At 40.9% G+C, this 12,936-nt stretch overlaps 1 protein-coding gene across 3 annotated transcripts; it reads right to left on the bottom strand.

Annotated features, from left to right (window-relative positions):
- Positions 1-2,237: 2,237 nt before the first annotated feature.
- Positions 2,238-8,560, bottom strand: LOC109967485 (IQ and AAA domain-containing protein 1). Of its 3 annotated transcripts, none has more exons than XM_020613085.1 (19): positions 8,087-8,560; positions 7,249-7,576; positions 6,978-7,097; positions 6,609-6,782; positions 6,446-6,517; positions 6,080-6,282; positions 5,868-5,952; positions 5,676-5,771; positions 5,377-5,452; positions 4,976-5,082; positions 4,794-4,880; positions 4,636-4,697; positions 4,425-4,507; positions 3,960-4,067; positions 3,672-3,871; positions 3,216-3,302; positions 2,956-3,133; positions 2,623-2,861; positions 2,238-2,515 (listed from the first exon to the last, which is right to left on the bottom strand). In XM_020613085.1, exons 1-19 carry the CDS (start codon positions 8,104-8,106, stop codon positions 2,402-2,404), a joined length of 2,439 nt encoding a protein of 812 aa, XP_020468741.1. In that variant the 5' UTR covers positions 8,107-8,560; the 3' UTR covers positions 2,238-2,401. The 3 variants fall into 3 exon arrangements, with proteins under 3 accessions (XP_020468741.1, XP_020468743.1, XP_020468742.1); XM_020613087.1 differs by having other exon boundaries at positions 3,672-3,817; XM_020613086.1 differs by having other exon boundaries at positions 8,142-8,559.
- Positions 8,561-12,936: the final 4,376 nt, after the last annotated feature.

The raw sequence follows: 12,936 nt of genomic DNA, 5'->3' as shown, positions 1-12,936 counted from the left end.
TTTTTTTTTTTTTTTTTTTTTGTGATGGAGCATAGTCCTGAACAGCTGACAAATCTCTCCCCAGAATAGCCGTCTGTCAGTATGAGGGCAAAGATAGATTTGGCTTTAATGGTGTGAGGAGACTCGTGTCCTGCATCAATGGACCCAACAAAAACAACCACACTGTGTACAAAACGTTTAGTTAGTTTGATGGTTTTCTCTTGTGCATAAATGAGTGAGGCAAAATTACTTGAAAGTATCTCAGTCAAAGGCAGTTTCATGTACCTTCATGTACCTAGTGTGAGGATGTGAGTGGTCTGCATACTGTTATTTAAACTGTCTGCAAATTAACGTCTTGTTTTACACACAATCTAACGGCTACCTTTTTTAAACAAGTTTCTTACACCAAGAATTACAGTGTCTTCTACCAAAATGAACAGCCCAAGACAGAAGTAAAGCATTCTACACAGTATATGACTGATGCTGTTTAATTATGTGCTCTTTACAATATTGACCCATATCTGTCAGAGTCAGTGTCCCAGTCCTCAGATTAGAGAAATCAAAGTCCGTGGATCACCGCAGGGAGTTTCCACCACTCCCACAGTTGAAAGGTCACCAGAGATTAAACAATATTAAGCTCTGATTTCACTGGGTCATCACTTGTGAACTCACACTTGAAAGCACTCACACATGGACCTGTCCTTAAACATGGTTGGACGACATGGTGGATTACTACTGTATATGAACAAGCTCTCTACAGAGGGGGCTTAAAGGGCATCAGACTGAAAACCACAGAACACTTCAGACATGTACAGAGCTGGTTCATAACGGTCAACCTTCTTCTCTGTGATATGTTAGACTAAAGTGTTCAATTAGAATTGCACCATTTAAACAGTGTTTATTTTGTGGGCTTCCATCATCTAGCCATCCAGACAGAACAAAGCCAGCACTGCCCAGCATCGTGCCTTTGATAGACAGCTCCATGTGCCACTGAAACTCTATAGACATAATAATCTCTGTGGAGTTCTGCTGAAGCACAAAAAACAACTTATCGTCACTGAGAGGGGAACGGTCACAGAAGCAAAACAGCCTTGGCTTTTCAGGTCTCCAGCACTACAAAGCTTTCATCACAACAGTTTTCTTGAAAGAGTCCATTTGGCAACTTTATGGTTTTCAGTTTTATGGCTTTTTGATGCTAATTTGTAAATAAATCAAATATCTTGAAGACTGACCTCAAGCAGATCAAAGTGAAGGCCACAAATCTTGTCCTGTGTCAGTGAAGACAGCCAACAGATCAAGCTGGCATCTTGAAATATAGGCCTCCACATGTGTAGCATCCTACTGATGGTGCACATAGGCTAAAAATAATGTCAGAGGAACCAAGGCAATGTGAGGGTGTATTGAGTGAAATTAGAACTTGACAAAACAGCTGAACACTGCACTTAAGCCTCTGGATCTGTGTTTGGAAACAGTCCCCCCGTGTCACATTTCCTCTGGTTCAGACTGTCTCTGACAGCAGTCATAATAAAGGACTGTAGGAATCTTCAACCATATATTCAGCCACAATCACGTATCTTCAGTGGTCATCTGATTATGAGCCCAGACCCACAAAGCCATTACTAATACTATAATGTTATTTCTGACAGCAACATGCAAAACGTAATATTCATAATCAAGTGACATACCAGGCAGCTATTGCCATACACTATAACATGAGATGCCCTTAAGTGATTAAAATTATGCAACCTGGCATGTCTAATGACAGCATGCCCTTGAGTTTAAGGAGTACAGCCAGAAGTCTATCCATGAGAGGAAGGCCACTGAATTTGTTTCAGATCACATTAATATAACATTTAATTGGCTGTATATGAGCTTTTGTGGCGGATTACAGTATCCAGGAAATAAACTCTACACATAACTACATGCAGGAGGGAGGTATGATAACATAAAGCTTCACATAAACTGTAACACAGAAATACTACACAGTACTGAGATTTGCTTTATGAGGATAGATATTAGTATTTATGTTCTTATCTTCAGAAAAAATGATGTGTGATCTGCTTTGAACTAGTAATGATGGTCACAAGGCTACAGTTAGCACCCTCCCTGATATACAATGTCATAGTTGAAGTGCAGTAGCTATCATCTTTCTCATTTAACCAAATGTATGTAACAGATCCAATAAGCTTCCATCATGAAATTTTGTCATATGTTCTAATATCAGACACTAGTGTAAGTATTTCACTGCCTCAAATGCATAAGTGGAAACACTAATTCACTTTATTATCAGTTGTTAAAACACACAGCAAAAACAAAATGACTGCTTTTAATTTGTTTGTTTTGCCGGGAGTAAATGGGACAGTGTGAACCTCACCAGTCAAGCTTTAACACTACATTCAGCTGTACTAAAAACAGGACAAATTTATTTTTTTCCTTTCTTCTTAGCATTTTTTCCTTTAACTGGTGCCTCTTCTTCTTGCTTTCCCGTGGCAGCCTTAATCCGCTTCTTTCCCAGAGGGGTCTTATTATACCAGTTCTGGTGACACAAGGAAGAATAAGTATAAACAAGAATCTGTTTGCATTAATAAAAGAAACAAAACACAATATCAGTAATGAAAGCTTAATATGGGATATCAATGATACTTTAAGGGCGTCCTCCTCTAGCTGAAAAACAGGGTCGATCCTGGCTAATGGAACAACAAACTCAGTGGCAGTCAGAGGTCTTTTCGCCTGCTGCAGGATGCGATGCTTGGTGACGACACTCTGGATCACCTGAACCATGTGACCTGGAGTGTAACCATCAGAAATCTTTGCAAGAGAGCTGAGGTCCAGGGCCTTGGTTACCTCACCTCCCTGCTTTTTGATCAGTTGCTCCCACAAGACTGATGACAGAGACAAAGGTCATTTTTCATACCAACTTAAAAATACTATATACAATATTTTTGAATTAAAATTTCACAGTGTGTCTTTTCTTACTGTATCTTGAGCCATAGGCAGGTCTTGGGATGAGGATGATTTTACTGTACATTTTACAAAGTGACTTTATATCAGCACTCTGTGGGTCTTTAGTTGTTCCTACTATGAGAATCCGATCATCCGCTTTGATCATCTTAATATACTTGAGCAGATCTTTCTTCAGCCGCTTAGGATCTAACTGTTTGCACACAGAAAACTGTTAAAACTCCACATGTAAATAATTGAAATGTTTTGTCACCCATCCATCTTGTTCTGAGTACCTCTCTTTCCTCCTTGGGAACTTTCTTGTAGAACATTTTCTCCGCATCTTCAATCCTTATTACCGAAGGCTGCAGCAATCTTGCAACCTATTCAAAGATGATTATGATGAAATGAATTTTTATTTTCTGGAGTCAAAATGTAAATACCGGCAAAAAACACTTCCATAAAATTCTTGATGTTCTGCTTAAGATCATCATAACATACTAAATTAACCAGCAGTGCTTGGCAGGACATGACAACATACTACCCTGCATACCATTCTATGACAGGAAGGTATTCAATGGTTGCACTTTTGGGGTATCTGACTGAGTCATAAGCTGTCTAATGGCATTAAGCAAAATTGACTGTGTTAATATGCTTCTATTTTGTAGGTGAAGCTTATGGCTTTAAAGAAAAAGAGTAACTGCTAGCATTATAAACTGGCTTAAATGGGAATGGGTTCTTTTAAAGTTTACCTTAAAGACCATGTGAAGCATCATCGCAAGGCCATTCCTGCCAGGATATTTTCCTGCTGTGTTCAGAGGGGACAGATCAAACAGGGTGGCATCTGTCTCGTGGCAGATTGCATGGACCAGCATCGTCTTGCCGACACCTTCTGGCCCTGCCAGTAAGATAGCCTTTATCAGAGGTGTTTTCTCATGTACAACCTGAGAGCCTGCAGACAAACATACATCTTACATTCAAACCACAAACAATATTTACAGTAATAATTACTTAAAACATGAATTAAATAGCTTTCTTACCTAACGGTAAAATTGCGTATAGAGATAAAACTTGTCGCACATCTGACAATGATGGCATGGGCTCAATGTCATTTTGCCTCAGTGTTGTCGCAAGGTAGTTATAGTCACCTAGAAACAGCAGGGGACAACTATGAGACCAACAGTTATTAATCTGCACTGTAAAACAGTGGGAAAACTGTAGGAAAGAACTTTAACTTCATCTGTTTTCTAACCACAAAGATTTTTGTGCCCTCATGTGATTGCTCATTGTGATCAGCCTTTTGGCAATCCAGAAGAGGGCAGCACACCATTAGACAATTTCCAGTTACCCAGATTCATACAAAGTGCTCAGTTGTGAGAGTTCTGCTGTGTGACAACACATTTATTGCAATTACATTAAAGGCTCACAAACAATTATGATACAAAGACAAAAAGAGTTCTGAAAAATGGTACACCAGTCTATGCAAATAACATACAGTGTCTTACCCAAGTAATCCTGCATCCTAACATTATTTGGCCTTTTCAACAAGCCCCGTTGAACCAGCTCTTCACACAGAGAGTCAAGAGACCTAGTAGACGTACATAAATGATGTAAATGTTTTCTCCAGCATTTGCCTTGACTAATTTAGCAACTTCATTCAACTAAGTTCTATATTAATAATCATTTACTTCATAAGTATAGGTTGTGTGTTCTCACCGGTGAGCTGTCAGATCTTTCTCCTTTTTCTTCTTCTTTCCACTCTTAGAACCTTTCTTTTTCTGTGGCGGACAATAAATATGGTACAATAAGTATGGTAGGAAACAGCTCAAGATAATCAATACAAACTGTGACCACAGTCTTTCCTTTTTTTGTACCTTGGTATTTCCTTTGGTTTTACCACCTCTGTCTTTGTCTACATCTAGCTTCCATTTGGCCAGCTCCTGTCTCATCTCCTTATCTACCTGATACAGACAGAATACATGGACTTTTAAAGGCAAAACACAAAACTGTGTAACTCCTCACATACACCACCATCATGAAGTTTCATGACCATCACCTGGGCTTGAATCTCTCTCTCAATTAGTTTCCTCTGTTCTTCCTTAATCAGCTCCACCTCGTGTCTCTGGCTGAAGTTTTTGGAATCATCCCGATTTTTCCAAAAATCTGAAGAAGACAAACATTCAGTTCAGGCCTTAAAAAACTCAATTAAAAAAAAAGCATTATTTTACTGCACACTGAGGGGTGGCAGCTGGCTAGAATACAGACAAACCTTGCTGGTGTGCCTCATACCATTCCTGTTTTGCATGTTTGTAGCTAACTGGTTTGAATGTGACACTCTATTCCTTATTTTCAGCATATAAAGATGTTGCAAGGTTGACATGAATACATTTGAAGGATTCTGTTGAAAACAAACTGTGAATCACTGCATATCTTCAGCCTTTTTTAATTTAAACATACCTTCAAAGATTTTGTTTGCCACTTCCAAGTCTGACAGAAAAGCTGAAGGCAGCATCTTCAATCCTGCCTCCTCTTCCTGTGGTTCAGAATAAAGTTATCACTAAATGTGCACTTTCTCGGGAGTGAACCAGCCAACTAGGAATAAAATCCTACTTAGTCTATGTTTTTATCAATTTTAAAAAGTGTATAAAGTTTTAAAAGACAGACTTTCATCCACTTACAAAAGATGGGAACACCAGAATTTAGCGAATGTTATATTGAGTAAATAACATTTATTGAATATAACTACGAGCCCTTACGTCTTTGTCACCTTTCCCCTTTTGTTTCTCTGCCTCCTTCCTGTTTGGTCTGTAGTTAGAATCTTCCTGTTCTTTTGCAGCAATTTCGTTCTTTAGCTGAAAAAAATCACATGTACAACAAAGAGCATTCTACTTATGCAAACTACAGAAAACATGCAATAAACCATAGTTATGAATAGGGGTGTATTTTACCTCTTGAGGGCTCTTTACTGCAAAAATGAGAGCTGAGCCTCCATTTTCTTCATCAGGGTAGTCTGGAAATGATCCAGTAGTGTCACTATTTAAATTAAAAACACAGATTAGGAAAAAGATGATGACACAACTACTTGATTCATTTCACTAAATGTGTGAATATTCCACTATTATAGCAGAAACCATACCAACCCCCTTCTGTGCCACCTTACCGGCATTCAAAGAACCACTGCCGGATTTGGTTTTTCATTGTCTCGCTTATGTCAGGACCCTCCACATCTCGTATGTAGTTTGTGACAGCCTCTACAGATTTTTGGTAATCTTCCTCATACTCCTGTTTAAGCAATGTCCAAGCCTCATTCGTGTGGGGAGTGATTTCTGCAGGGGATGGCACCTGGTATTTTGGATCCATGGCCTAAGATGCAAGTGACCAAAACAATCTGTATATGATTAAAATCTTTGTTTGTCTAAGAAAAAAACAACAATAGGAGGTACTGCAGTGAAACAAAGAAACCTAGGCACATTTTTTGTTTGTTTGTTTACAGCAATTAGCAAAAGTGCTGGACCATTTTACTCACCATACCAAGTATAATCATTTCTTCATCTCGAGCAATTTTTGTCCTCTTCCTCTCTATGTAGCCTCTCCACATCTGCAAATTCCATGCAACCAAATGCTTCAGCATGAAAGATGACACAAGCCAAAAAAAAGAGGCATGGAGAATTATGCTGCTAACAGAGGACCTTCTGAATGCAGATCACAGCCGACTCAGTGCCAACTGCTCCCGGGTCTTTGCTCATGTTCATTTTCCTGCTCGCTTTATTCAACTTTGCCCTGAGGCATCCTTGGCGGGCCCTCTCCATCACCTGAATGAACGTAACAGCCTCTTCTTGAGTCATGTCCTTGGTCATTAGAGGCTGTAGGGACCATAAACAGAACCAAAATATTTACTTGTCAGTGATTCAATAAATATAACAATTGAATGAAAATTAAAAATTGTGTTCTACTTATATGACATGTTTTTGTTTGTAACAAATGAACAACTTTAATCAGATATTTCCAAGTCATACACATAGAGGCTTTAACTAAGATGAGGCTATATTACAACTCACTTCTGGGCTTTCAGTAACCTCCACCTTTTCAAAGGTATCGCTCAAGATCTTCTTTTTTTCTTGGACGCCTTTGTCCTGTTCATGGATGAAGTAGCGAGGGATAGGGATCTCAAGGGCTGCCTAAAGTGACAACAAAGAAAATTGCTAATGAGGCTGTTGTAATAAAGAACCATTCTTGATAAAGTCAATGTCATGGATACATCAGCACAATATTATTCAAATCTAAGAAATCCAATTCAGTGTCATCTTGCTCTCAAAAATCTGAACTCACCGGAGTGAGTTTCAAGTCGAGAAGTATATCATCCATGTAGTGGTATTCTAAATACTCTTTTTCAACCATTTCATTCTTCAGCTCTAGCACCCTCCCCATCACACCGTCAAGAGTCAGCCGAATATTTCGTCTCTTCTGAGGGTGGACAACCTGGTCATAGACCTCCTCCAGCTGTCTAAAGATCTGGAGGTAGTGTACATAAAGCTTGGCCACATGCTGGAAGAACACTACCCTGTCCTTTTCAGGGCGAGAGGGCACAGCAGACTGTTCTTCAATTAGCAGACCACTCAGCTCTTCCTGGGCTTCTGCCCACAGCTTGTTGTATATCCTGTAAAAGTGTATACAGTGTGATGAATTGAGGGCCAAGCTGCAAAAATGGTACCTTAATAAATACTAGACAGGTGACAGTCAACAAGAAAGATATCACAGTTAATGATGTGTCTTTTGTAGCATTTTTAAATTTGTCTAAAATGTTATAAGTTACCACTTCTAAGAGTAACAAAATAACAGAGATGGAATCAACAAGGTCAGACGAAGCAATGACACAAGAACGGCATTATTATTTAGAAAAAAGCTGACTTTCAGATAGCCAACCTTATTTATTTTCTTAATACTGCTCTCTATCATGCTCACTTAGGTTAAGCCAACGTTTCACATTTACAAAGTGCACGTTCAAGTGTCATTACTGTAACGTTACTGATTTCAAATGCAGCGTTACTTTGAGTTACTGTACACGAGTCACCGCATGACAATACGCTTAACATTGCAAAGGTTATTTGCAAACCACCTAACATTAGCCAATCCAGCTAAAAGATAAAACTGGCAAACTAACTTCTACCTTCGGTAGCCGCTGATCATGCGGCAGTAACGTCTGTGGCTGCGGGGAACTTTACCTTTGCGACATGCCTCTGCCTCCAGAGAGAAAGAGAATGTTCCAATGTTTCTTATCAAATAACTAAAAACGTGACAGGTTGTAAACTAAGCTAATGCTAGCAACACTGTATCAAACATGAGGTCCGTTTTCACAAGTTGACATAGTACTCGGCGTGTCTCCATAGCAACAGAGTCGAGACGTGTTTTCCTTCTAGCTAATCTCGCGGTTTTTTAGCTTAATGTCTATTTTTCTACTCTGCTGCGTTTAGTGAATCGTAACATCCACAGTCTGCTGTTTAAATCACACAAATCATGTGTTGCTGGTAGGCCTGGAATAGACTCTTTGTTCGGCTACTGTCATGTTGTTAGATGGACAGCTGTTCTGATGACTTCAAACACTCAGAACACACCTACTTCTCAGTGTGCATTGAGTTGAATCATGCTTCAGTAGCGCTGACGTCTGGTTTCCAGTGTTTTCCCAGTAAGTTATAAGAGGAAACACATCTTTGATGGGGGAGCAGATTTCCACACATCACCAGAAGTAACTCACCTATCTCTAAATTTATTTTATAATCAGTGGAAATCATGGCAGAAAGTGGCAATGTGACTATGTAACCAATTGTATTTTACTCTTAGCCTATCACTTATACTTTTATGAAATCATCATCATCATTTACCGTTGGGGTTTTCCCTATCCAGGCTCCCTTTTAATACCATCCTAAATCAGTAATGCACCAGAAAATTTGCACTTCTGGTAGTAGCTAAAGTCTACTACATCTTTAAACCGCCACTATCGCTTTGCGAAACATGAGACCATCAGTGGACTTCCTTGCCTTGGGTTCATAAACGTTTAAAAGTCTATATGTAAAGATGCGTTTTTCGACAAATACAGTACTTAGACATATGGGTTTATTCATGAAGAACTATTTTGAGTAAACACAAGACACAAAAATGTGAACAAACAAGCAAAAAGGAATTTGAGTTATAGCTTTATTATTGCTCTCAAATGCTGAGTTTCAAAAAGCCCTCAAACATTATGATGGGGATTTATTTCTTCATTATGATGAAGACTGGATAAATGCATGTTGTGGTCTTGCAAGATTTCTTCAGCATCCCAGTCTTCCCCACTGAGCATGTCAGGGTTTGAAACACTCTCCAGTTTAGTCCAGGCTGAAACCTCATCCTTATATGCATTGAGTAAATGCATGTAGTCTTTCAAGATTTCTTCAGTATCCCAATCGCTGTCAGTGAACATACAAGGGATTGAAATTTCATTATGATGATGATTGGATAAATGCATGTTGTGGTCTTGCAAGATTTCTTCAGCATCCCAGTTTTCCCCACTGAGCATGTCAGGGTTTGAATCACTCTCCAATTCAGTCCAGGATGAAACCTCGTCTTTATAAGACATGAATAAGTGCATGTTGTGGTCTTGCGAGGTCTTACATTCAGCTGTGTAAATCATTTAGGTTGGTGCAGACAGTCATGCACTTATGGGCTTGCTCTAAATAAGATGTGTTGCAGTGATCTGTCAGGTGAGCCACTGTAATGAAATTGTGTTGTAGGCCTTGGCTAGGAGTGAGTCTCTGCTCACTATCGAGATGTGAAATAGGAAATCTAAAAATTCCATCTGATCTGCATATTCAAGAGCATCCCATTTGGGGTTGGCCTTTATAACACCATCCAAAGTTAGGATTATGCTGTACTTTGCAAGTGATTCCACTAAGTAATCATCATCCTTGCTGACATGATCATCCTTGCAGTCATCATCATACTGACTATCAGAATCCCCATTGGTGCTCTTAGCATGTAAATATTCACTTTTAGTCATTAGTCTCCATTGTGGCTTTCCGAGACACCCCGTTTTGACAAAATAACATGAGGTCTTTGTTCCAGCATTACGCAGGTGGTCCATTGGCTGACCTAGCACCTGGCAAATGGCTTTCATTGTCTCGTATTCGGTGTCACCATCAAAAGGGTTGGCGCCAGTGTATAGCAATGCCATGATACATCCCAGCCCCGACATATCAATGGATTCTGATATGGGAAGGCCCAGGAACACCTCTGGTGCCCTGAATGTGAGTCATGGTCATTCCAACCTTTGCTCTGCTGGCTGGGAGAGCCAAACCAAAATTTATTATAGATAGAGGTGAAGGCAGACAGCAGTGAAAGGCCTCGTCCTAAATTTATGTAGACTATTATGTTTTTACTTGCAGAATGGACATTCCACTACCGGAAAGCCTTGGATGTACTGTAACATTTATGATACTTCACATGCCGATTTTGTATGTGCACTTGCGGAACATCTGTTCTCTACATACAGATGAGATGTTTTTCTTTTTATGTTCACTTTGTTCTCTTGCTTACATTTCATGTGCCAGTAGAAAAACACATTTTGTAGCTCCCCTTCAGCTCCTCTGTGACTTCTTGCATGTTGTCTTAGTGTGTGAGCATGGCACTCAAAACAAGGGTTGTGAGGAGTCTGACCTCCATTAATGATTGGCTCATTCTCACCCCTCCGTGAAAGAAAATATATGCTGTTTTTTTAAGTAGCAGATAGTGTGAAGCAAATAGAAAGCAGAGATTGCATGTACCTTCAGTATGGCTGTAGGCAAAATACTCAAATCACTCTGCAGCAAAGAACAGCCAGTCTGAATGACAGACAACCCGAAAACATAACACCCCTGGCCGTTACTGTCACCGAGGTATAAAAAGGCATGGGTGAATAGTATAAATGTTCAATAAACATTCACAATGCAACCAGCGCGGTGTAAAGGACACACAGCTAGCTCAGCAATAGAGAGGGTGTGTGTGCATGCACTGGGGGTGGGGGGGTCAACCCACAATCACATGCCATCGTCGCCTGTGCTGTGGCATTCCAGTGCCTTGTTGGAAGTATAAAAGATGGCCGATTGATCAGCTCCTACACAGAGAGGCATCAGTCATCAACCATTCAGTGTCCACAGAGAGACAGTCATGGATGGAAGCAAAAAAGACTGAAGACGGCTATAGAGAAGTGAAGGATGAAAATACAAATAACAAGGAAGTCGAGAGATGAGGACATAAGAGAAAATAAAGGAAAAAAGTACAGAGGCACAGATGAGGTGAGCTATAGAAAGACAGCAACTGGTGGCAGGAGATTAAAAACAAGATATTGTGAAAGAAGCATAAAGATATAGAGGAGAGTGGGGAAAGGGGTAAACAGCAGAAGACTTCTACAATCTTAAAATGTTTGCAAGAAGCTGCTGATGATGGAGCCTCTTTTTCTTGGCTGACTCAACTGCATCACATTCTCTGGATGTGTGTGTGGCTGTCAGTCCTGTGAGTGAGGTGCTGAGTTAGGAAAAAATTGAACTTGATTTAACTGTGCCTGGACCTTGTGGAAATATGGAAAACGGATAACTGCCATCATTTTGAAAGTGTTTAAAGAGATGTATGTACATGAAATATTGAAATAAGATTTACAGTTTGTTCCACATTTGTATTTCTTTTGCTCTTTAGGCACAGACACATTCTTGTTTTTGTCACTTACTGGGCCCCAAATTAATGGGCGGATCGGTGCAGCTTCTGCAGTAATGCAGTCGATGTACCGGTCCGTCGTGGTGAAGAAGGAGCTGAGCTGTAAGGCGAAGCTCTTGATTTACTGGTCAATCTACGTTCCGACTCTCACCTATGGTCATGAACTTTGGGTCATGACCGAAAGGGCAAGATCCCGAATACAGGCGGCCAAAATGAGCTTTCTCCGCAGGGCGGCCGGGCGCACCCTTAGAGATAGGGTGAGGAGCTCGGTCACCCGGGAGGAGCTCAGAGTAGAACCGCTGCTCCTCCACATCGAGAGGAGCCAGCTGAGGTGGCTCGGACATCTGTTTTGGATGCCTCCTGGGCGCCTTCCTAGGGAGGTGTTCCGGGCATGTCCCCCCGGGAGGAGGCCCCGGGGAAGACCCAGGACACGCTGGAGGGACTATGTCTCTCGGCTGGCCTGGGAACGCCCCGGCATTCCCCCGGAGGAGCTGGAGGAAGTGTCTGGAGAGAGGGAAGTCTGGGCATCTTTGCTTAGACTGCTGCCACCGCGACCCGGTCCCGGATAAGCGGAAGAAAATGGATGGATGGAAGGATGGATGAATGGGCCCCAAATCACTACTTGCCTAATCCTTATACCTGGCACCTTACCCAACCTCAGCCAAAGATGACACTTGCTCCAGCTTTACACAGTGTTGTTTTCATAAAATTGGACAAACTATTTTGTGGGGACCAGCCTCAATTGCTCACAAGTGACAGAGTCCCTGTGAATCTAGTGCGCTCACGGTTTTCTGTCCCCACAAGTATAGAAATGGAAAATCAAGGCCACGCACACCCTTGTTTTTGTCATTTATGGGGTCCCTATATAGACTTACATTCATTTCCATGTCACTTTCCCTAACCTTAACCAGAACTTCTACTTGCCTAACCTTAACCCTTATCCTAACACTTAACCAAAGCCTACACTTGCTTTAACCTTGCACCCCATTGTTTTCATAAATTTGACTAACTACGTTGTGGGGACCAGTGTCCAGTGTCCACAAGTGACTTCCGGTCCCCACAAAGATAGTAACTCATGGATTTTGGACTGCAAAAGCATTGAAAAATATTGCTCTCAAATCCTGAGCTGCAAGCTGAGTGGTGCTCAAAATGTGGTTAAAGAGCCCTCAAACGTTAGGGTGGGGATCTATTTCCACACATCTTTGGACTGTGGGAGGAAGCCCAGAGAGAAACCACGCAGGTACAGGGAGAACGAACAATCTCCGCACAGAGAGGCACCGGGGCCACCAGGGCTCA

Source organism: Monopterus albus, unplaced genomic scaffold, assembly GCF_001952655.1.
Source record: "Monopterus albus unplaced genomic scaffold, M_albus_1.0 scaffold129.1, whole genome shotgun sequence".
Taxonomy (NCBI): Eukaryota; Metazoa; Chordata; class Actinopteri; order Synbranchiformes; family Synbranchidae; genus Monopterus; species Monopterus albus.
The sequence above is the reverse complement of the archived record's forward strand: the minus strand, read 5'-3'. Positions and strand labels throughout refer to the sequence as shown.

What these genes read in the sequence shown, in the direction of transcription:
- LOC109967485 (XM_020613085.1), bottom strand. Translation starts at nt 8,106, where the DNA reads ATGATCAGCGGCTACCGAAG. An exon ending in ATGATCAGCGGCTACCGAAG is followed by an intron (nt 7,577 to 8,086) that starts GTAGAAGTTAGT and finishes ACACTTTTACAG; the next exon opens with GATATACAACAAGCTGTGGG. An exon ending in AGGTTACTGAAAGCCCAGAA is followed by an intron (nt 6,783 to 6,977) that starts GTGAGTTGTAAT and finishes TGGTCCCTACAG; the next exon opens with CCTCTAATGACCAAGGACAT.